The sequence below is a fragment of the Desmodus rotundus genome, chromosome 1, assembly GCF_022682495.2.
Source record: "Desmodus rotundus isolate HL8 chromosome 1, HLdesRot8A.1, whole genome shotgun sequence".
NCBI classification, from domain to species: Eukaryota; Metazoa; Chordata; class Mammalia; order Chiroptera; family Phyllostomidae; genus Desmodus; species Desmodus rotundus.
In genome coordinates this window covers 177,794,353-177,818,754 of record NC_071387.1, presented here as the reverse complement: position 1 = coordinate 177,818,754, position 24,402 = coordinate 177,794,353, and the positions used below count along the sequence as shown (strand labels likewise).

The following is a 24,402-nucleotide window of genomic DNA, read 5'->3' as shown; positions in this document are numbered from 1 at the left end:
ATAATTAATGATTAACAATGATTAATTGTTAATTTAAAATATTAATTTTAAAATATTTATTGAGCATTGCTAGATGCTGTTTAAGGCATCTCGTAAGTAGGGAACCAGATTAACATGTGTATCAGGAAACCGCACATCAGCTAGATGCCTTTAGGAAGATTACACCTCTTCCAGGCCAGTAATACTCATAAGAACTGAATTTTTAGTTACTTAATTCCACTTCAGTTCTGACTCTTCCCAGAAGAAGTCCTATTTGTGAACTTTTCAGGTCTCGTGCAGGTGAGAGTGCCATACCCACCTTGCTCTCTGGGACAGGTCTTAGAGGAAACAAGCCGGTCGTCCATGGACACTCAGAGGCTTAGAGCAGCCCGACGCCACGTGCACACAGTCCTGCGGGCAGTTGTAGCACAGGCGTCTCACCCCGCGACGACCCTCCTGCCTGAACTGGCCAGTCCCTGGGACCCTGAATCAAGGTTGGAGGGGACCTGGGACAGGGCAACAGGAGCAAATGCCTCTGCTTCCAATTTTAGTCAGCAGTGAAGCTAAACCACAGCACTGCCACCTAAGAAAGCGCGCTCACCGGGATGGCAGTGCAAGGCAGGGGAGGCACTTGCAGGGGCTCGCCGTTTCCCCTGGGTGGAACTTTCCTGGGTTTGTTGCAAAGATTAATGTGTAAAATGAAGCTGCAGCTAAAGGCAGCCATGGACAGACAGCTGAATGACAGAAAGAGGGTCTCAGGAGCTCTATGTCAGGAATAAGCAGGGTCCGTAAATCAGATACACCCAGGGCTACTGCCTATTCAGGTGAGGAGCAGCGGCCAAAGGGATGCCAGTGGGCCCCCCTTCCCCCAGGTGGGTGAGGGTGGAGGCGGCCTTCAGATGCAGCACCTGGGCCCCTTGCAGCCACCACTAGTAAGAAAACCTCAAAGCCGGGCAACTCTCAGTTCCCCGCAGCAGTTACTTTTATTGAACAGAGGCATCCGAAGTATTGACACTGCAGAAGGGAGGAAGGCCGAGAGGCATACAGGAACAGCCAACCAGGACCCTGCTCACAAAGCCTGTCCATGATGAGAGGGCCAGAACCCGCCACCAGAGCACCTGTCCCTCAGGAAGCCTTGTGCTCAGCACCACATGTCCCTCGCTGTCACTCATGGGGTGACGACTGCGGGTCCAGATTCAGGCTGGAAACTGAAAGGCTACTTGAGGAGCTTGGCCACATTCAGACTAGGAACTATGATTTCCTTGAAGATAGGCACGTAGTTTGGATTCGCCTGCGTGGGGCCCTGCTCCAATGTCTCAATGATGGTCTGCTTCATGTCCCGGCTGGCATCCCCTCGCATGGCCAGCAGAGCGCCGATGTGGTCGTCTCTGGGAAAGCGGAGGGGGGGTGGGGGCGCGAATGGCAGGGGTGCATGGGAGGATGCACTGAGCCGCTTACCTCGAGCCTTACTCAAGCTACTCAAGCCCCCTACTACCCACTGTGGCTCAGCTGACACTGAAGGTCCCCAAAACAGGGTCAACAGCTGCAAGTGAAAGGCATGTCTACCCTGTCCCGTCAGAGGGACAGAAGCCCAAGTTATCATATCATAACGTGGTCTCTTTTTCAGTCTATAACTGCAAAGTTTTTTAAAGGTTGCTTTTCTAAAACTTTGCTTAGTGGACTAACTAGAGCAGGAGTACCCTGGAGAGCACAGGACCACTGGTTCTTCCTGCTCGAAGCAAGCCCAGAGCAACTGCAGGAGGAGAAGATGCTGGGGGGCAACCTGGGTGGGTTCGCAAAGGCTGCAGGAGTCTGCAGCCAGCCCCGTGGGCAGGTCCCTTTCCCCACAAGGGCAGGAAGGTGTCCTGGCCAAGTGCAGCACACAGGTTCCCTTTTCGGAATCCACCACAAGCACAGTGTAAGCTTCCTAAAACCACACCGCTCAGCCACTTTCCCACCCACATCGAGTCCCAGCCCAGCCCCACCCACTCTGACACTTGGGAGGAACACGAACAGGGCTGGCGGAAGGCACATGAAATGCAGTCATGTCCGCTGTCGTTCTCAGAAGCCCACTCTGCCTGCAACTGTTGTCTGCACAGCTCACCCTCGAAGGAGCCCAGAGCTGCCGCACTACCACTCCTCAGGGTCACGCCTCAAACCCAGGGCCCTCGGAATGATCCTGCTGCTCTGCAACCCAAGTTCTAGCCGAGGCAGGAGGCCATTACCTGATGTCTGGGTATTTGCTGACCAGAGTCGAGACTTCCAGGTAGAGCAGGGACGGATCTGTCAGCTTAATCACTTCTGCAATAGCGACGATCGTGTCACAGTACCCATCCACTTCTTCACCAAATCCCTAGGAGTGAGTGTAGAGATCATGAGCAGCATGCAGCACCACCATGCCTTGAGCCCGACACAGGCTGGAGTCTCTCAAACCCTCTCTTTGGCTGAGGATGCCTGGCTGGCCAGCCCATTCCCTCCTCTCATGTAAATATCAAGGCAGGTTCCCACAGGGGGCTGTTCCCATGGGAGCACTAAGCACAGAGACGGGGCTGCGGATCTGGGTGGGTCATGAAGGCAGCTTAGCCCCTCATGAAGGAAGGGACGTATGAGCATTGGGTCTCAGAGCTAAAGTCTGGTTGCGTGCTGACACCAGAGGTCTAGAAGCTACTGCCCTGAGCACATGTGCCCCAACCACGGGTCAGACAGATCTCTACACAGACTCCCCTATCTACACAGGAAACAAGAATTAGTCACTTGGCTCCTGACATGACTGATCCTGACGAACTGGCCTAAAAGTCCTATGGGTGGAAACTGGAAAAGAAGCCACAGCAATACTTATTAGTGGCAGTAACTCTGAAAGGGCACGAGGCGGTGGCACTCACAGACGCCAGCTTGCGGAACAGGAAGCGCAGCTGCTCGGCCTCCCGGACCATCCTTTCGGCTCCCTCCTTGCGCTCCTCGGGGCTGCGGAAGGAGATGCGCTTCTGCATGACAGCCCGCAGGTACTCCACCACCACGCGTCGATGTGCTTCGGCCGTCATCCGCTGAGGAGCAGAGACACATCAGCTCCGCGGACACACGGACTTCCATTTAAATCTAGGTCGACATGTGAACAGAGCACATTCCTTCCCGTTTCCCATCAATACAAACGGCAGGACTTCAGAGTAAGTAAATAAGTACATCTGCGACTTTTAATTATAATTTTTCCTTTGAAAAATCATACCAGTATTCACTCTGTTTCCCTAAAATCCAATGGTGAAAAGGAATTACACACGCAGGCCACAGCACAAGCAAGAGCCGTGCAGGTGGGTGCCCACGCAGCTGACCCTGCGCCTCAGATGCTGACTGTCCCTCCAGAGGCAAACAGAACAAAGGTCCCCACATAAGGCCGGCCTGCAGCCTCACACGGCATGTCCTTCCAGCAGCAGACATCACAGCAGGACGGCTTCCAGCCAGGCGCACCAGCACAGTGTGTGCTCTTCCCAGACCCCTTTGCAGGGCCTTGTGCCCACCCCTCTGCGTAACCCAGTCAACTCCTCTAGCTTTCTCATCTTGCACGCATCTCAGAGCACTTCACCTGCAGGCTGGAGCTTGGGGGTCAGTAGGGAAACTGGGGACCCTGGGCCAGGCCCCAGCTCCAGCCCTCACAAGTGGACAGGCTCCAAAGGACAGGCGCACATGAAGCACACATATCATGCCTCAGAAGCTTGTTTAACAACCAGGAAAATAGTGACAGAGCTTCAGAGGAAGGAGGAACCCTGAGTCCATCCATCTGAGGAGGCGTCAGAGAAGGCCACGGTTCTCTCCACAACACGTGTGGACACAACGCAGACCCCAGCTCCCACTGAGATCCACCCCTAGTGGCACATGGACACCAGGCAGTCATCCCGCAACCATGTAAATAAAACTGCACTGATGTGATGAGAGGCATCACAGCTCCAGACCAAACAGAGCTGTGCCTACCTGGGAAGGCTGGGTGCTCTGCTCCCTGAGCCAAAGGGAGGGGGACCCCAAGGACCCCAAACCAGACAAGCAAGATAGCACCCAGCACCTGCCTGGGGTTGTGGCCGAGAACAGGGTCAAAGGACTGTGTGTGCCGGTCCAACAGCCCAGGCTCTCGGGACAGCAGACATTCTCATATTAGGCATGAGCATCAATCACACCGGGAGATAAGCCACCAAGACTGGGAGTCTGCAGAGACAAGCTCCTGGCCCGAGGATTCCACACACAGACCCCAGACATCAACAGTTAAATAAACACACAAAATGTTTAAAGAAATAAAAAGTAGAACTAAAACCTGTGTAAGCAACAAGAAATTCAAAAATGACCAGAGCTGGCTGATCCCATCAAACCTCTAAGCACCAGAGCCTCCTGACAGCTGTGAAGGGACCTAAAGTATCCTGGGTCTCCCTGCAAGTATTACTTTTAATGGCAGTTAGAAGAATTTGTTTTAAAATTTGGAATTAGACACAGATGCTCACTGGGCTGGGTGTCCAGCACCGTAAGACATGGAGAAGACATAAAAGCTATAAGGACCGGAAACGAACACACACACTGTCAATATTCACGGACAAAACACCCGTCTGCCTAGAGACCTGAAAAGACGTGGAGACAAATCCTAGGAACAGTTAGTTTTACAAAGTGTCTGGATATGAGGTCAACATATCAAAACCACTTCATTTCTGTAAAAAAAAAAAGTTAGAAAGCCCGATTTTACAAATTAAACTTTAAAAAATTTATTTATTTATTTATTTTCAGAGATGGGGGAGGGAGGGAGAAAGAGATGGAGAGAAACAGAGATGTGTGAGAGAAACATTGATGGGTTGCCTCTCGTGTGCCCCCAACTCGGGACCTGGCCCGCAACCCAGGCATGTGCCCTGACCAGAAATCAAACCAGCGACTTTTTGCTCCACAGGATGATGCCCAATGTACTCAGACACGCCAGTCACGGCCTAATTAAACTTTTAGTAACAACAGCAAAAACTACATAAGGCTGGGTGCACATGAAAAATATGCCTGGGCCCTGGATGAGGACATGGTGGCACTTTACGGTTAAGACTTGGAGGAGACTAAACAGCAATTGACACAGGAGCTCCCTGTTATCATGGGACCTCTGCGGAATGAAGGAAGTCCAGTAGCCAATATGTCTTGATGGGTATCTGGACAGAGGACTGCCCTTTCTCCCTGTCATCTCATCAAAGCCATGGCCACTGCCCAGCCACCCACAGGGGGTCGGGTCTGCAGCCGTGTGTCAGTGTGGGTTTAGTGGGGTGTCAGGAGCGGTAAAGCCAGATAGATGGTCTCAGTCTCCACTCAGAGGCCCCATCTCCTCCACCTCTGTCTTATCTTTACATACTGACGTCTCCTGCCTTGGGTTAATAAAACCACCTATGAACTTCCACTCACAGAACTAATTTGACACTGAACTCTACACGAGATGCCATGTGGGCTCCAGCATGCCAGTGAGCTCACACCAGCGACTGTGCCCCATGCTCTTACCTTTTTATATGGCCTTTTAATTTTGGCAAAATCATTGAAATAGTCTTCCACAGTGACACAGATGATGTCTACAGCATTTGATCCCAACAGCCACTTTTTTGTCATCAGGTCACTGAGATGTGGCTAAAAAGCAGACCACAGAAAACATCACTTTGACACCGAGATCCTGGCATCGGGAGGGGCGCGCTGCACGTCCGCCTGATGTGATGTGAGTGACAGCACCTGGTAATCACGAGCACTACTGGTGTGTGACCTGCAAGTGTGTACTTTAACCACACAGGACTCGGACCACATGCACCTGGGAGGTGTGCAGGTATCTGTGTGTACACATTTCACCTTTAATGACTGACTATATACAGAGTTGGGCAAAAGTAGGTGAACAGCTGTGTGTGAAACAGTTTAACGTTGTATCATTATTTACTAATTATTGTCATTTTCATATAAAAAAGTAACTTTTGCCCCACCCTGAATTTAAATACAAATATTCTGTAATTTACCCACCCTATTCTGATGGACATTTAAAATTTCTCACATTTTGCGATTTAAAAAAATGTTGCAGTGATTTTGTACTCTTCTGCAGGTGAAACTCTTCTAAGTGGAATTGCTCAAAAAGTGTGCAAACTAAAACCTCAATTACCTATTTCAGAACCGTCCCCCAAACACTGCACAATTCACATTCTGCACAGAACAGAAGACCGCCCCTTTGTTCGTGCCCTCGATAACGTTTGCAATCCTAGCCATCTTGATAAGTAACAAATAATATTTTTTGTATTTGTATTTCTTTGCCACCAAGATCCTGCTAAGGAATATAACCGTCTTCCTGTGACATGGTTCCAGGTTGCAATCCATTGATGTTTACCGGGGTCTCTACTCAGTTGTGCGGCAGGACCAGAACTCAGACCTGCACCACCCAGAGCACACCACATCACAGAAAAGCCACAGCGCTTTTTCTGAGACTGAGGATGAAGGCAGGCGCACACTCAGCTCAGGTGCACGGTCGGAGCGCCCCACCTCCAGGTCCAAGAAGACCTCCTCCAGCAGGCTGCTGCAGCCCTCCTTCGCGATGATGTCCAGGATCCCGTCCATGCTGGGCTGGCTCAGAGACACGCCTTCTTCCACTTCATTTTTTAAGTATTTCTTCTTTAAACTGACTATGGATTCTCTGCAAAGGAAGAGATGGGGCTCAGGGAGGCAGCTGAGTGTCCTCACATGCCTGTCTTTGTCCTGAACAGTCACTTACTTGAAGGTCTGGCAGTTGTTGATGATGGCGATCATGTACTGGACATAGCAGTGAGGGTGCTGCCGGTTTCTCAGGTGCTCCTCCTTATACAGCTGAGCTTCGTCTTTGTATCTGAGGACGCACAACCCGCAGCAAATACAGTCAGAGGATAGCCTGCAGGCGCTTCACACGCCACGCTGACATCACTTGCAATACATGGTTTACATCACTAACGCTCGACCAGATGAGTCTTTAACACAAAAAAAGAAAATTTGCATGCTCTGTACTAATAAAAGAACAGGAAAATTGGTCATTTTAAATAAATTATTAAAAATTAATTTCATATCAACTCTGAGATAGGGTTCAGTACTCTTGATTATACAAATATTCTGAAATATTTGATTGTGAGTCACTGGGAAAGTATTAATTTATTTTTTCCTGAATAGTTTGCCTAGAAATTTATAAAACAGGAACACTACCAAGTATTAGATAAACTGTCCCTTTCTGAAACTCTCCCTGAAGAAATCAAATTAAAATTAAGTGAGACTCTTTAGATGTCACAAAAACAAAGAACTGAGAGGGCTACACATTTTATTTTCTAACTAATTATGGAGATCTCCAAACACGTACAGGAGGGTAACAGTACAATGAGCTATAGATCTTAAAATGGAACCAAAATGAAAATTGACAACTAAAGGGAAATTATTCAGTATTTATTCTACCTTTCTGTCCCAAGTGTGGTTCAGGTAATCAAATGGCTGAGGAAATGAGAAAAGCTTCCTCTTTACAGAAGAATCCCACCTCATTCCTCTAACGAAATGACTAATTCAGGCCATGTCCCCCAGATGGATGGCCAATGGGAACTGTGAGGGGCCTGACTGTTGGCGCCGAGCCACCAAAGCAGGATGGAAGGATACGCACCTCCTGATGTGCCGCCATGGGGAACACACATACCACCCGTGCAGGGTTCTTACGGAACAATAATGTGGGGAATCCCACAAGCCGTTAGAGCCAACTTGTGGTTGTGGCAGATGGCAATCCGAGACCTGGGCTGGAGGATGCTGGTCACTCTACAGGACAATGTGCACTCCCCACAAGCCAGTGGCTTATAGAGGGGAAGGGACTATCCTCCTGTGTCACAGACCTGAGAGCCCGAAAACCACATGTGCTGTAGAATATGTAACTATAAAGAGATATGTGTGTGACCACTGGGAAAGCCCAAATACAAACTCGGTGTCAGATGGTCCTATGCAGTGATTGTGCAGGTTTTATGTGGGTTGATAGCAGTGTAGTGAGGGTAGAGAATGCAGGGGAAATGCCAAAATGTCTGGGATTTTCTTTAAAGTTACTTCAGCAGAGAAAGAGAGCACGGGGGAGAGGGGAGGAGGGAGAGTGACTGCATGAGGCAAGGGGTGGCTCTAAAGGGACAGCTTTTGAACCTGGATGATGGGTAAATAGTTTTTTATGTCATTCTTTCTACTTTTGCACAGGTTTAGAAATCTTCATGAACAGTTCCAAGGGAAGGAGGTGTCCTGGAGGTACAGGCCCTCTGAGCCCCTCGTCCAGGGCTGGCTCTGCTGGGGAGCCAGCTGGCTCCACCGCTCCTGGAGCCGTCCCCCACCCTGCAGAAAGTCAGACTACGGGAAGGACACGCGGCTCGGAGAAGCTCCAACTCCAACCCTGCGGCATACTGACAACACTGCTGGGGTGTCACAGATCGGATCTGGGTTGTCAGGGGACTGGGGACATATACTCAATAGGAGGTAACAAGGAAAGGCTGCCTTTTTAAATAGCAAAATAAGGTGACTACAGTCAACCCAGGCTTAAATCCTTTTTTAATATAAGGCATATCAGGACCAACATAGTTTTGCTTCTAATTTTTAAAAACATATATTTTCTAAATTAGTACACTTGCAAAAATACATACCTACTTAAGAAAGAATTCATTTGCTGAAGACACAAACCTAGTACCTTTGTTTTCAAATCTTCACTTATCTGAGCAGCAACTTGAAGATTCTGTTCGAACATCTAAAAATTGGAGAATGGATGAATTCTAACATAAACTCACAAGAGCACAGGTTTTTCGTTATATAAACCCCCATCTGCCAACTGGTAGTTAGGACAGTCCAAATTCAGAGAAAACAATGAAACCATGTGAAACAAACAACTTTCTCACTGGGTCAAAAAAAACCAAGTGAGTCATTTCCTAATTGCCTATAAAGAGGCAGGTCTCCTTGAAGGGGAAGCTGGCAAGGAGACAGGGGCCCATGAGGTGACATGGGTGCTGCACAGTGATTAGTGATGTAGATTTCTTAAGAAGAGCTAGGACATATATTGGAGCTGGGGGAAAGTGAACTTGAAAAGACGGAAGAGCCAGCAGGCAGAGCTCACCCCAGGTCCTTGTGGCAGATGGGCTGTCATGTCAGAATAAATAGCGAAAAAAAATTTAAAAAGGGGACCGATCTGTGGCTAACTAATAGTATCACCTGGAGAAAAACACCCCCAGCACCCACTTCTGTAGGCTAGAGCCCCAGCACCGCCGGCAGACAGAGTGCTGTATGAACGTTCCAACAGGGCTCAGGCCTCCTACCGTCATCCACTCAACTGAAAAAAACTGCACGGGCCAGAGAAAAAGGGAAGGACACTGGGGGACACCTGGCCAGGCATTCAAAAGTAAGTTATCTGTAAGAATGCATGATTATTGTCAAAATCTAAGGGACTCTTCCCCAACTCCATCAGGTTAGACTCAATTCTGTGGCATTCATAAAGGCATTTATAATATCAAGATACTCCAAACCAGCAAACTCAAGTCCAAGCGTTACACTCAAATAACACTGAACTCAGTTCTAGTTCAAGTGCAAAAGGGTTAGGAAAGCTAAAGTGACCCTGGGCAGACCTACTTGGCAGGTACAGCCCTCAATTTCTTCAGCTCCAGAGAGAGAAGGACCTGAGGCACTGGGCAGGATTCTTTCTATCTTCACTATGAAATGAGGCACTTTGCGTTCATTTGTAAAACCCACAGACCCTATTAACTACCCAGAAGTGAACCTCAGAATCCCAGATGTACCTGGAAGACAATGGCCGGGAGTGTCGTCTGGTAGTACCCGTCTTGGTCGGCTTCAGGCTCAGTCTCTTTTACCCAGTCTTTCTTGTCTGTTTCTAGAGCTTTCCGCAGCCAGGCAATGATGTTTGACTGAGGAAGTTTGGCAACAGAGGAAGGGAGAAAAGAACATGCCCTCTAAGCCAAGGATATGCTGGTGCAGCTGCAGAAACCAAACACTGCACCCTCGGAATTCCTCTTCCCAGACAAGGGAACACCACAAAAGCCATCCCAAGAGCCAACTCCACAGCGGCAGTGCCCCACCAGCCTCCATGCTTTTGGTCAGGTTCGTCAGAAGTATGCAGAACATCTAGCCAGACCTGCCCGTGGAAGACCAGACACCAACACCTTCACCTCGAATGCACAGAACCACTGCCCTGCTTCCATGGCGTGGGCCTCCACATGTCAGAAGGCTGTCTGGTGAGCAGGCAGGAAGCAGACCCTGACCTCCTCATCTTACTCTGAGACCACCTGGGGGTCGCTGGGCAGCATTTGGTGCCCTGCCACCCTCTCACCCCCAGGCTCAATGCCGAGTGGCTGGCAGGCACCACTACACCTCAGCAGGACCTCCCAGGGTCTTGTCAGTCTACTGGGATCAGGAGAGGCTCACCCCTCCAACCACAGCCAGTTTCCATACCTATGGAACGTATGCCCTAGACAATCTCCCGCAGAGGACCTCCGGATCCAGGGCTAGAGATTGGGCCACTCTCCTCCTCTAACTGGCAAATTACCATATTTTTCGGACTATAAGATGCACTTTTCCCCCAAATTTGGGAGGAAAATGGGGGTGTGTCTTACAGTCCAAATGTAGCTTACATTTACATTGGTGAAATGTTATGTTATTTATGTTATTAAATATTTTACCATATTTTTTGCTTCAAAATTTTTTTCCTCTTTTCCTCCTCTAAAACCTAGGCACGTCTTATGGTCCAAAAAATACAGTACGTTTCAACACCCAATTTCCCAAAAAGAGAGCCTGCATATCCTTAGGATGCCAATGTCAAGGCAGGGTCTCACTCCCTTCTTCTGCCCACTGGTATTGGTTCCAGGTTGACATGCAGAGACCTGATGCAGCATCCGGGCACTAGACACAGACTGTTTGGGACCACACGCTGCTCTACTCACAGTAAGAGTTGACATGTACGTGTCCAGCAGCTCAGAGACCACATTTGGAGAAAGCAAAGGCTCCAGGCTGCTAACATCCACTTCCGGGGCTAGCTCCACGTTTCCCATCATCTCTGTGCTACAGGAAATCCCAGGAATAAGAAAGGTTAAGAACCAGGAAACAGACAGCAAAGTCTCAGTTAAGTGTTGCTACTTCTTTTAAGGAGGAGAGGCGGAGCCTTGGGCACTGGCCGAAGAGCCCCTGTGCCCGTGCCATGAGGTACTGGAGACCCCCTTAGGAAAGAAGCCCTGTGAGGGAGAGATCTGTCTGTTGCGTCGCAGTGCCTCCTGTGGAAGACCAGGGGCAAGTCGGAGGTGCTGACCAGACATGTCTTATGGAATAGGAGAATAATCTCTAGTGCAGAGAATGTGACACCCATGATGCAACTCAAGTCAGCAAGGAAAATGTCACTGTGTCCAGTCTACCATGCTTAAGAAGGCAGAGATATAGACTAAGTCTCAGAAAAAAAGTTTTCCTAAAAAACAGTTAATACTTGTGTATGTGGTTGGGTTCTTAAAGGTCCAAGGTTCAACTGCTCAGAAAACTCATATACCTTACGCTACATTCCCTAAATGTGTGTGTGTGTTTATTTTTATCCTCATCTGAGGACATTTTTTCATTGTTTTGGGGTTTTTTTTTTTTGAGAGTGAGAGAGAGAGACAGACAGACAGACAGATAGAGAAAAAGAAAGAGACACATCAATGTGAGAGAGAAACATCGACTGGTTGCTTTCTCACTCACCCCCCGACTGGGAATTGAACCGCAACCTGGGGTATGTGCCCTGACCAGGAATCAAACCTGTGACCTTTTGCTTTACAGAATGATGAGCCAACCAATTGAGCTACATTGGCCAGAGCCCTGAATATGTATTTAAATGACACTAGTCCACTCTCTGTAAGAAATCCAAGATCTTCCTGAATAAAATGGCATTTCATAAAATTATGCCAATATCAAAAGACTATTTACTTAACCCAGATTATTACCCCTCCCCAAGACCCTTAATTCAGCATGAAAATGTCTGCAGTACAGAAGTAGCTCAATTCTTCCCGTGACAAAGTCCAAAATGATGGAATGGGAAGGCGACCACAGGAAGCTGCCCAAGACAGAAAAGCACTTACAACGTACTGAGAAACAAAATCAACACGCAAAACTCAGCATGTCACACACACACACACGCCCCATGGTCACGTGGCTGGAGCACAGGCGAGGGCCCAGAGTCCAGATTTGAACCCCGTTCTACACTTGACTCGCTGGCTGTGTGAATGGGCACATTACTCCCTGTGCCTCAGTTCCCTCACGTACAAAAGGAAGATAATCATCACAGTGCCTTCCTCACGGGTAACACGTATAGGCCAAGGCTACACAAAGATGACTGCCGGATGGGGCGACCATGGCAGCCGCGGACTCCCGGGCTGGGTGAGGCCAGCCCACAGGAGGCGACCAAAGCTGCGGCCACAAGGATCATCATTAAAAAGGTGAGATATTTCCTCTCTTCATATTTTTCTGCATTGAAAATGTACACCTTCTTTACTATAAGCTGTTACCAAAACCAAAACAATCCCAAAACCTTACTGTTAGAATAAGAGGTTTAATTAATTTCTACACACTAGTGACAAAACTAAAAAAAAAAATCCGACACAGTACTTAACACTGTTCTCTATTCACAAAACCACGTGTTTTCCTCTCAGCCGGCTGATCTTAAAGAATTTCACAATACCTGACCACTGTGTCGTCTTGCACCCTTTCACCCTTTCATGAAGTGACAAAGCCCCAAGGCTGAAATGCGAAAAGGACAACTGAATTTACCACCATACCGGTGAGAAGAAAAAAAACCTAATCTGGGGAAGGAGTGAGGGCATCTCCTCACCAACCACAGTGACTCTGAAGGACCTCCTGGGCCCAAGTGTCCTCGCCTGTCCACTGAAACCACCTGCTCAGTGTCACCTTGAGGAGAAAGCGGGTTAGTGCATAGTGACACTTAGTACCACAGGAAAGTCCAACCTGAACTGCTCGATGTGGACTGGATGTCAAGGGCAGAGGCACCACCCAAATATAAGAGCGTTCACATGAGCAGAGGCTGGGCCCTGCTCTCAAGGACAAGCCCCCACAGAAAGACGACTTTTATCAACCAGAGAATAATGCCTGTGGGTGCTGAGCACCTGACTGGAGCAAAGCAACAGTGGCTGTTTAGAGAAGGTCGGTGTGTTTTTGTTACAGTTTCTACATAAAAAAAGACACAAGAGGCAAAGTTAGTGTTACCTTGTGTAGGTGTTTAAGACCCAAGTCAACAGGCTCACAATTTCATTTGCTTCTAGGTCTTCCGATGCAAGCTCCTGCATCCGTGTGGTCAGGGCCTGGTGGTACATGCTCAGGAGATTCCTGAAAATCTCATAATGGGGAGGAAAACACTGAACCATCAAGTTTTTGGCAACAACGAGGTCATCTAGGACGTACTTCCTTATAATTTCTAAGTGGCGAACAAGCCACATCTTGTCAGATTCCCTGGTGTCTGCCTGCGTGCCCTCGATTCTGGTAGTTACAGTTCTGTCCAAGATGGCAAACATCTTCTCCTTCCAATTCTTGGGCCTCCCCGGAGGAACAAAGCCAGTTTGCTTTTTTCGATCAAGTATGCGCCTGTCAATCTTTTCTTCCCTTTCGATGATCCTGACAACTGACACCAGCAAGGTGGGGTCACGGCGGACAGTGACCAGTGACCTCTGCAGCACCATCCACAGCTGCTTGGCCAGCTCGTCAGACAGCCCCTGTGTGCTCCCAAAGTAGCTGTGGATGAGGGTCATGTCACGAGTGTTCCCACTGTCTATGCGGTACTGCTCGTACATCAGACCGTCCCGGGAGCACTCCAAGTCCATCAGCTTCCGGTGGGCCTGCAGGAGTGCCCCTTGCTCTATGAGGTCCTGGGTTTCCCTCACGATCTCGGGCACTGGGGAAAAAGGCACAAGATGGCACTGTGAAAAACCACATAAGGCTGTGCAGGATTCTGGGAAAGTGGCAGAGGAAGAAGGACCAAGAATCTGTCTCCCTCCTATCTGGGTAATTGTACTGACAGAATCTATCTGATGTAACTATTATGGAACCCTAGAGTCTACTGAAGGCTTGCAACTTCCAAACGAAGGCTGGGACAGTAAATTGCAGTTAATTTTGGTCAATTTCAGCTCTCACCACAATAGCAGCTACCGTCCCCCAGCTGCCACCAAGCCTGCCACATGTTTCTAGGGCAGCTTATATTCAGCTTGCAGGAGCCAGAGTTTGCAGAAAGGAGCCTTGACCTCCAGATATTGGGGATCTGTGCTCCACTTGCTGATTGCTGTGCTTCTGATCACACAGGTGCAGGCACGAAGGCGGGTGCCATTGTTGCAAGCCCCTCCCCAACTGGGTGAAGTGACATCCAGAGGGCTTACAGGACCAGTGCCTTTTACCTCTTTCATTTTTCTCTTTTTCCCTGTTGGAAGCCAGATGTTTAAAGACTAGAGCATTTAAAGGCAACCTCATATAAAGGGAAATTTAGAAAGTGACTACATAGGCCCAGGGAAAGGCTCAGGCTAAGAAAAGACTTGAGAAGACCTTAAGTTTACATCTCAGGCTGATCCTCAGCACAGATAGCCTATAACAACAACAACAACAAAAAATCAAAAACGATAAGCAAAAATCAGCATTCTTGGGGAAGAGGAGAATCTGATTTTGAGTTACCTGATTATTAAATTCAAACGTCTAGTGTTCAACCAAAAGAATCACAAGGCATACAATGATATAGGTGTAGGGATAATGGAGTCAGTCAGGCTCCGTCACCCAGATGGCCAGGCAACTACGACTTAGCAGTGACCATATACCCTGGAGCAGGGCCCGCATGTGCAGAATCAAGCTCTGTTACATAACCAGAAGGTCAGATATTGGCACCCTGCCGGCTTTGTGTTCACTTAGTATGTAAGGGAGTTAGGGATCTCTGTGGTGCACCTCACGGCTTGTGGCGCACGTGGATTGCCCCACCCCAGAATAAAGATCCCTACGGCTCCTTGTATTTTCTTCTGTCTGCCCAAACCCTGTGTGAACCTGCCCGGGCTGGAACTTGCAGGACAACAGGGAAGTGTGAAGGTACAAAGTAAAAAATAAACCAACCGAAACTGTCCTTGAGAAAGACTAGATGGGAAATTTATTAAACAAAAGCTATAAAACAAGCTGTAAATATGCTCAAAGAACTAAAGGAAGACATGGAAGAAGTTAAGAAAATGACAAATGAACAGAATATCAAGAATATCAAATGAAACATATATCAAGACATAAAAAATTAAAAGAACCCCTGTCCCCAAATTTCAGAGCTAAAAAGAATAATAACTGAAATGAAAATTTTGCTTCAGGGATTCAAAGACAGATTTGAGAAGGCACAAGAGGGAATTAGTAAACTTGAAAATGAGATAACAGAAATTATGGCCCTGGCTGCTGTGGCTCAGTGGATTGAGTCCTGGGCTGTGAACCAGTGGGGTCACTGGTTTGATTCCCAGTCAGGACACATGCTGGGTTGTGGGCCGGTCCCCAGTAGGGGACACTCAAGAGGCAATCAAACATTGATGCTTCCATATCTTTCTGCCTGCCCCCCCCCTCCCCCGTCTAAAAAACTAAATACATTGAATCTTCAAAAAAAAAAAAGAAAAGAAAAGAAATTATGTAGTATGAGAAACAGAAAGAAAAATGACTAAAGAAGAGTGAGCACAGCTGAAGGGACCTCTGGGACACCAGCAGGCAGGCCAACATGCACACTGTGGAAATCCTAGATGAAGATAAGGGAGATAAAGGGGAAGAGAGATTATTTGAATAATGGTAAAAAAAGTTACCAAATTTAATTAAATACATCAATATAAACATCCAAAACTTCAACAAACTCCCAAGTAGAAAGAAACTCAGATACCCATACTAAGACCTTCAAACTGCTGAAAGCCAAAGACAATGAGAAAATCTTGAAAGCAGCAAAACAGAAGCAACTCGTTACATAAATAGATCATCAATAAGATTGTAAGCAGACTTCTCATCAGAGACTTTGGAGACAAAGGACAGTGGGCTGGTATATTCAGTGTTAAGAAATAATTGTCATCCAAGAATCCTGTATCTGGCAAGACTACACTTCAGAAGTGAAGGAGAAATTAAGACATACCCAGAGAAACAAAAGCTGAGGGAGCTCATGACCACCAGACCTGCCCCACCAGAAATGCTCCAGGGAGTCCTACAAGGTGAAATGAAGGGACACTAGACACTAACTTGAAGCTCTATGGAAAAACAACTATCTCAGTAAGGATAAACAGATGGGTAATTGTAAAAGCTACTATTTTTATAAATTTGATTTGTGACTTTACTATTTACTCTGCATAATTTAAGAGATTAATACATTTAGAAAAAATAAAAATATTAGTCCAAAGCTAAGATTGCTGTAACTTCGGTTTATAATTCTACATTTTGTTTTATACATAATTTGAGAAACTAATGCATTAAAAAAACTATCAGTCTATGTTTTTGGACACACAATGTATAAATATGTAATTCTGTGACATCAGTAACTGAGAGGAGGTGAGGACAGAGTTGTAGAGGTACGAGTTTTTATGTCCCTGAAATTAAGCTTGTATAAATTTAAAGTATTATAACTTTAGGATGTTAAATGTGATCCCATGGGAACAACAAAGAAAACAGCTATAGAATATACACAAAAAGAGAAAAGAATTAAAATGTTTCAGCACAAAAACATCCACTAAACACATAAGTAGACAATAATGCAGAACATAAAGGATAAAAAAGCTCTAAGGCATATAGAAAACAAATGAGAAAATGACAGAATTTTCCTTCCTTATCAGTAATTACTTGAAATGTAAATGGATTAATCTCTCTAAAAGATTGGAAGAACAATCTTTTGGAGTAAAAAATTGGGTAAAAATCACACAATCCAACTTTATGCTGTCTATAAGAAACTCACTTGATATCCAAAACCATTTATAAATTGAAAATGAAAGCATAGAAAGATATTCCATGCAAACAGTAACCAAACTAGAGCAGGGGTGCCTATACTAATACCAGACAAAATAATGAAATTTTAAAAAATTATAAGAGACAAAGAAAATAGCGTATATTAATAAAAGGTTCAATCCAGCAAGGCTATATAACAATCATAAACGTTTATGTACCTAACGAGAGACCGTTGAAATACTCATATATGAAGAAAAAACTGAATGACAGAACTGAATGGAGAAACGCAGTTCTGTAGTAATACTTGGAGACTTCAATACACCACTCACAACAATGGCTGGAAAGATCAGACAGAAGGTAAGAAAATAGAGGATTTAAGCAACACAATAAACCACTGGATTTAATAGACATATACAGAACAGCACACAATTGTACACACATTTTTCTGAAGTGCACATGAGATGTTTTCCAGGATAGACCACAGGTTAGACCACAAATTAAATTTCAGTAGAGTTTAAAAGACAGGAATCACACAAAGTATCTTTTGTGACCACATTGGATAAAATTAGCAACCTGTAACAGATGAAAATTCACAAATTTGAGGAAATTAAACAACATACTCTTAATCAATGGGTCAAGGTAAAAATCACAAGGGCAATTGGAAAATACTTATGGACAAATGAAAATAATAACACATATCAAAACTTAACACAGGTTTCAAAGAAAGCAGTGTTAAGGAGAAATCTATAGCTATAAACACATAGAAAAAGAAGACTTCAAATCAACAATCTAACTTTACAACTTAAGGAACTACAAAAACAATAAGCTAAACCTACAGCTAATAGTGATGATTAGAGCAGAAATAAAAAATAGAGAACAAAAAAGCAATTGAGAATATCAACAAAACCAAAATGTGATTCTTTGTAAAGATTACAATGACAAATCTTTAGCTAGATGGACTAAGAAAAAAAGAGGAAAGACCCCCATTCTAAAATGAGAAACGAAAGGGGGACATTACTATCAATGCTACAGAAAGAAAGAGAATGCACGAACAACTGTAGGCCAACACACTGGATAACCCAGATGGACTGGCAAATTACTAGGAAGACACAACGTGCTGAAACCAAACCATGAGGAAACAGACAATCTAAGTACACCTCTGACTAGTAACAGGCTGACAAGGGGGAGGGGAGCTATCATTTAATGGGTGTAGTTTCAGGGGGTTTTTTCTTCCACTTTTGAGATACAACTGACATGGTGCACTGTACAAAGAGGCCCAATTTGTAAGATGAAGAGGTCTGAAGGTGGATGGTGATGACAGTAGCACAACATGAAAGTACTTAAAACCACAAAACTGTACACTTAGAACGGTGACGATAGCACATTCTATATTATATGTCCTTCCATTTTCAAAAAGTGGGGGGAAAGCATTGCATGCACAGCACTACCGAATTACAGGTGGTGGGAAAGGTCTGGAGGGGTCCAAATAAGCACAATGTCCTCCTAGGAAAAATCTACTCCTATCAAAAAAAATATATACAACATAGGCACATTTGTTCATCCAGGGAATACAATTATTTTCAACTTCTGTGGATAAACATCTTCCAGTACAGAAACATTCCGGTCATTAGGCATTAGCTTTCCGAGGCGGAAGAAAATGCTGCCAGTCAACGGGCAAGTGTGAGGGGAGGAAATTAACTAGGAAGGCACTGGCTGGATGGAGGATATCCTGGCGTGAGGACTTTGTTCCAGCTCCAGGCAGTCTGCAGTCATCAAGGGGAGCGGCTTCCCAGGCACCCACCATGGAGTCGGTAGTGCTGCTGTGCCATTCATGGGGGGACACGAGAAGCGACTCAGAGCATGGGCCCAGGAAAATGAACACGCACAAAGCAATGGGGCCAGGTACTCAGCATGCTGCCATCAGACATGGGTGTGAGAACAGGACACAGATCATCAAGGAACAAGGTAGCAAGAACAAGGCCTCCTGTGCTATGGATTCACAGCGGTAGACTGGTAGGAGAAACTGTGCTGGGTTACACTCAGGGGTCAGGCAGAGTTTGGGGAAAGACAGAAAGAACTCACTGAGACCAGATGTGAGATGAAGGCAGAGAAGTGATCAGATCATCGCCAGGATTCTTGCTGGGATGCTGGTGAACTTGACGGAGGCGAGGGGACAAAGGGAGGGACAGGCTCTGGGGTGAGGGGCAGCACATGAGGAGCTTCTGTCACAGCATCGTGTGAGAAAGCTGTACTGAACACAACAGGGAGCGCACCTAGATGACAGCTGACACTTCCCTGAATAGGCCCTGGAACACTTTTCCTTCCATTATGGAGGTGTTGGGAGATTACTCTGAGAGGGTCCTTCCCACACCTTCCTGCCCCCAGACCATCCCCACCAGCCCCACAGCCTCCACTGAGTCTGCTTCCAAATAAGACTGAGACTCCAGAATGTGCTGCACACCAGTCCTCCAGGCCCCAGGCCTGTACATACTCTTCCTCCTCCTGGGAACTGCTGCTCTCCTTAATCACCTCTCCCTCTGATGATTACTCCCTGTCTGTCCTGTTCACGGGGCCATTTCTTTCACAGACCACAAGCTCCTTTCACGGGTGTGGTGCATCTTTATTCTTCTGCACCTGGCAGAGCCCCAGCTGGTGTACTGATCTAACAACAGCCGCCCTACCGCCGAGCGAGCACAGCTCACACAGCAGTGGGTCAGTCACCCACTCCTGTGCCTCTGTCCTGACCCACACAGAGCTACCAGCCTTTACTTGCTCAGTTGATCATTTCCATCCACATTCAAAACAAGAAGCTAACTGTGCAAGTAGGAATCACACCTACTGCTCACTCTGAAACAGGTCCACAAAACACACTGCACAGAAGCAGGACCAGCTCTGCATCACCCACAGAGCAAGGAAAACGAGCCAAGAGCCAGGGCCATGAGCACCAGCGGCACTCTGCCCTGTGATGACCGCAGAGCCCGCCTGCCCGCTGTCGGCCCAGCTACCTGAGAAGATGTTCTTGAGGTTCTCCACGGCAGCAGCAAGCTGGCTGTGCCGCACCACGGCATCCTTCACGTCCTTGAGGCTCTCGATGGTGTTGATGCTCTGTCTCCAGTCCTTGCTGACATCGCCCAAGGACCGCTGAATGTCCTTCACATCATTCAGTGCATTGTGGAGCTGGCTCAGGCCTGTGCGCACACCGTCTAACTGCGACTGGATAGCTGCCTGGGGGAACAGTGGGCAGTGAGCAGTGCTGGGCAGCCACAAACAAAGCTTCCCAGGAGAAATGCCATTTCGGCAGCAGGGAAGAGTCAATACCCAGAGAAAAGAGTAAAACTCAACAAGTACCTAATTGGTTCCCAAAAGAACTTTTTTCACTGCTGCCTTGGAAAAAAACAATATCTTGTAAAGCTTTTTGAGGAAACTTCCACAACACCCTTCATCCAGCCCCTCCTCCTAAAGGCAATGGACGCCACTGTGGGTGAGCCTCAGGTCCCATGGCCACCCTTTAAATGGTGTCTTTAGAAGGAATCCCCCCATAATTTCCCAGGTGCCTCTCAGTTTCCTAACAGGCCTTATCTCAGTGCAGAAAACCATCAGGACTTGCTCATCAGCTTTAGAGATGAGGGTCTCCTGCCGTTCAGCCTGAGCCAGACTCCACTCGAGTGGAGCCAGCCCCACTGCGCAGAGCTGGTGCGTGCAGTCCAGACTCATTCTGCGGGGCCCCCGGCAGGCCACCCAGTGAACTGTGTACTCAGAAGGAAAAGGGTAGGACAGAGGACACAGGTGGAAGGGAGGGGAAAGACTAGGTAGCACAAAAGAGGCCAGGAACACCTTTAATCCAGAAGTCTTAAGTTACATTTAGAAATAATTAACAAAAGACTACACAAGGTTTCTAAGTCACTATTGACAATCCTTAATTAATCCCACACATTTCTAGAACAGATTAAAATTCTGACTGAAATGCAGCAGGTCCACACTTTAAAATTAATATGAAACTGCTGTTTCCAATCCATCCCTGGTTTGGGGATGCCTCCTCGGTACAAATGAATGGCCTCATTCTGTCTCACCAAGGCTGCCCTTACTTTACCTGGATGCTAGTGTTTTCCAGTGGAGAGCTGACCTCACAGCTGTATCAGTGTGAGAATTAACTTTCCTCAAAGACAAATCCTCAACCAGGGGTGTCCAACCCGCAGCCCCTGGGCCGCATCCAGCCCAGAATGGCTATGAATGCGTTCCAACACAAAATTGTAAATTTACTTAAAATCATTTTTTTTGCTCATCAGATTTCATTAGTGTTTGTGTATTTAATGTGTGGCCCAAGACAATTCTTCTTCCAGATGTCAAAAGCTTGGACACCCCTACAACCATTCTGCTGCCTGTCACCACGGCAGCCCAGGGTTTTTAACATTTTTATAACTACACTGCAGGTGCATATTTTAATGAAACCTCCCCTTTTCATATGAATTAAGTTGAAAGCCAACCCAAATCATAAAATATCTTCAAAGAATGATTTTCTTTCTTGCCCCACTTGCACATACTCTTAATACCTGTGTCTAGCTCTCTTCCTCCTTCCTACCCCAGGGCCAGCAGAACACCTGGCCCACAGTCGGCCTGTTACAGCAAGTGCTGAAGTGATCTACACAAAATATTCTCAGGACATACTCAGTAGAAAAGCTCTAAAAAAGTTAGGTGGAAATTCCAGGTGCTTAAAAACATGGTTCCCCTGGTGTTTTCAATATTCCCACCATCTTATTTGTACGTCTACTGATGGGTGACACACTGTTGGAAGGAATGGGCTAAGTAAAGGGAGTGCTCCACTCCGCTGCTTTCCAGATCCTCACTAGTCTAATTTAGGAAAATTACAATAATAAAGCTAAGAGCCTAAAACTCAAGATAAATGAGTATGTCCCGCCTGGGGATTCAGTAGGTGCCAGTGGCCTCTCTGGCCTTGTACCTTTAATCTGGCCTCCACGGAGGCCTTTTTCCGGGCCTCTCTTCTGCGATACTGCTCCACTTTGTCCAGCTGGTCCGGGCGCTGAAGCATCCCAGCAACCCTTTGGACCGCCGTTGCAACAGCCTCCCGGTCAGTCTCCTTCATGGTTAGAAAGCAGGCGGAATCTTGGAACCTGTCATACTAGAGTTACATACCCTGTGTGCACAGGGGAGAGGGAACAGGAGGGGAAGTACGTTAGCAAGGGAGGAACATCAGGTACACAACTCACCCCCACCAATAGTCAGTTGTTCATAGTGGACTTACAAGGACAGCGTTTGATTAATCCAGTAAACCTGAAAGAACGTTGGACTACGATCATCAACCCTTTATTAATAAATATAAAACTTAAGAACTCAAACATGGAGAAAGTTCTACCTTTAGGGAGAACAGAGGCATTCACAGGTATAAGATAAGAACATATGGAGGATGTCTCTATGTGGGCCCCAGACCACTCAGCATATCAGACGGCAGTCTCCAAGGCATTTCTCTTGCCCAGACAGGGCCAAGTTCTCATTTCTGGAGCTGTCACACCACTCTTTGGCCATGCGGGTGGGACAGCTATACCAGAACCGCTCAGTGAGGACATGGAGGCACCGAACAGTACACCTCCCCAACCCAGCTGAAGTCTCAGCACACATCTACGATACCCCTCACGAATCACTACTGTCCGTAGCATCCAGATTTGTTTCCTACCAAACAGGGCCGAGTAAATGAAGGTGAGAGGACAGAAGGCTCAGGTACAGCGTAAAGAGATGCTGCCGAACCAAGCAAACCTGCCTTCAACCCCAGCTCCACCAGCATCCTGGTCATGGAGTCAAAAGGGAGAGCTGGTGAGTGTCTGCCAAATGAGAGGATCAAACAAGAATCCGCTCCCCCCGACTTCAGCCACCGAACTTCTATTCTCATGCATGTTTTCTGTACACAACTTCTCAAAGATATGAAAAAGACCCACCCTCTCCCTAAAATTTCCATTCCCCATTCCCACATGCTCACAGAAAAACACTGAAATCCACGGAGGATTTCCTAAGTGTTAAGTAAGTCCTCTGCTTGTACATAATACGCTTTTTCGCTTTCAAGTGGAACTATAAAGCAACCACTGCCTTGCTTTCTTTTGTGATTATGAAGTTATGGACACCAATGCAGAAGATATGAACAGGCAACACCCCGTAAGTCCACCATCCAGGCGCAGGCACTTCTGCCAGGGCTCCCGTTTTTCCTTCGCATTCCGAAGATGACATCCACCTGCGTACATAACCCTGCATTTGCTTTGTTTCCTTGTTTCACTCTGGCATGTTTCCAGCATTGCCAGCGACATTAACACCTGTACGGTTTTCACTCGGCTGCGGAGTGTCGCACAGGAGGGGTCTCCAGCGGCCACTGAAGCGCAAAGCGTCAGTCCGCGCCTCAGGGATACATGCGGCCTCAGCTCCGAATGCCGTTCTCGGGGACAGCCAAGCGTCCTCGGAACCGGACGGTCATCTCATGACGGAGCCCCCAAACGAGGGGCGACACCGCGCTCGCTCAGAGGAGATGACGACTGACTGCGGCCCGAACATATTTGGGGTGACGGGACCTCGGTGGCTGCTGCCAGGGCTGCGCCACCCGCCTCCGGGGCTGCGCCCCGCCCGCCCGAGCCCGGGGAGGGACAGCGGCGGAGGCCGGCGACCACCGCCCGGTAACCGGCGATCGCGTCCTCCCCCACCCCCTGTCCGCAAACCCCTCACCGTCTGTACGACCGCCGCCCGCCGCCCGACCGGAATTGAGCGGTCCGCGACCACTTCCGCTTCCGGCCGCCCGACCGGAAGGGCGGGGCTGATGGCGCCTATACCCAACGGCAGCGCCCACCCGCGGAGGCTTTCACGGTCCACGCGACCTCCCCCTCCGGCCGGTTGACTTCTGGTGGGTGGGGCCCTCCAGCCCTCTCCTACCAATGCACGGGCCGTCTCCCTCCCTCGGACCCCGTCGTCAGGACTCACCCCGACCCGCGCTGCTGTCCCGCACGTCCTCGGAAGCAATTTTGTGTCCTCACCATCGTGTCCACCTCTGATGCTCCCTGCTCATCGGCTACACCTGTCCGCCTGGCACAGGGTGGCAGGGCCCTGTCCCCAGACCAACGATTGGCATGTGGCGGATGTTTTGTAAATGAGCGTCATGTGTGACACCCGACACCCTCCGTGTCACTTGGCAGTTTCCTCGTGAGCTCTCATCGTTGCACCCTGGAATCTGACGTGAACTAAGCCCGTTAGGGAATACAGACAGATCAAAAAGGAGTAGCCCACCCGGGACTGGCGGTCAGGGAATGCCGGAATGCGAGGCCATGGGCTGAGCCTGAGGGTCTTGGAGAACAAGTTGCCTGATGGGCTGGGTGCGAGAGTCTGGGGTGTTCAGGGCGTGAGCTGGGAAGGAAGTCGAGGGAGGAAGGTCCGTGTGTTACTCCCTGAAGGAGAAACATGTACTAGTAAGGTTTCAGGCTTCTCTGT

At 47.7% G+C, this 24,402-nt stretch overlaps 1 protein-coding gene across 3 annotated transcripts; it reads right to left on the bottom strand.

The window, feature by feature from the left end:
- Nucleotides 1-934: 934 nt before the first annotated feature.
- EXOC3 (exocyst complex component 3) lies at nucleotides 935-24,031 on the bottom strand. 3 transcript variants are annotated; one of them, XM_024578437.4, is made up of 13 exons: nucleotides 23,899-24,031; nucleotides 21,884-22,078; nucleotides 19,932-20,151; nucleotides 13,222-13,903; nucleotides 10,923-11,040; nucleotides 9,765-9,890; nucleotides 8,625-8,725; nucleotides 6,719-6,829; nucleotides 6,490-6,640; nucleotides 5,479-5,601; nucleotides 2,862-3,023; nucleotides 2,205-2,332; nucleotides 935-1,367 (listed from the first exon to the last, which is right to left on the bottom strand). In XM_024578437.4, the coding sequence occupies exons 2-13, from the start codon at nucleotides 22,025-22,027 to the stop codon at nucleotides 1,196-1,198; spliced, it is 2,238 nt and encodes a 745-aa protein (XP_024434205.1). In that variant the 5' UTR covers nucleotides 22,028-22,078; nucleotides 23,899-24,031; the 3' UTR covers nucleotides 935-1,195. The 3 variants fall into 3 exon arrangements, with proteins under 3 accessions (XP_024434205.1, XP_024434204.1, XP_045042212.1); XM_024578436.3 differs by lacking the exon at nucleotides 23,899-24,031 and adding an exon at nucleotides 23,647-23,725; XM_045186277.2 differs by lacking the exon at nucleotides 23,899-24,031 and adding an exon at nucleotides 22,916-23,621.
- Nucleotides 24,032-24,402: the final 371 nt, after the last annotated feature.

Bases quoted from the DNA above. Each gene is read 5' to 3' on its own strand.
- EXOC3 (XM_024578437.4), bottom strand. From the start codon at position 22,027: ATGAAGGAGACTGACCGGGAGGCTGTTGCAACGGCGGTCCAAAGGGTT. The intron at 20,152-21,883 runs GTACAAGGCCAG...CTGTTCCCCCAG, and splicing joins CCGTGGAGGCCAGATTAAAG to GCAGCTATCCAGTCGCAGTT. The intron at 8,726-9,764 runs GTACATCTGGGA...TCCAATTTTTAG, and splicing joins TCCCGGCCATTGTCTTCCAG to ATGTTCGAACAGAATCTTCA.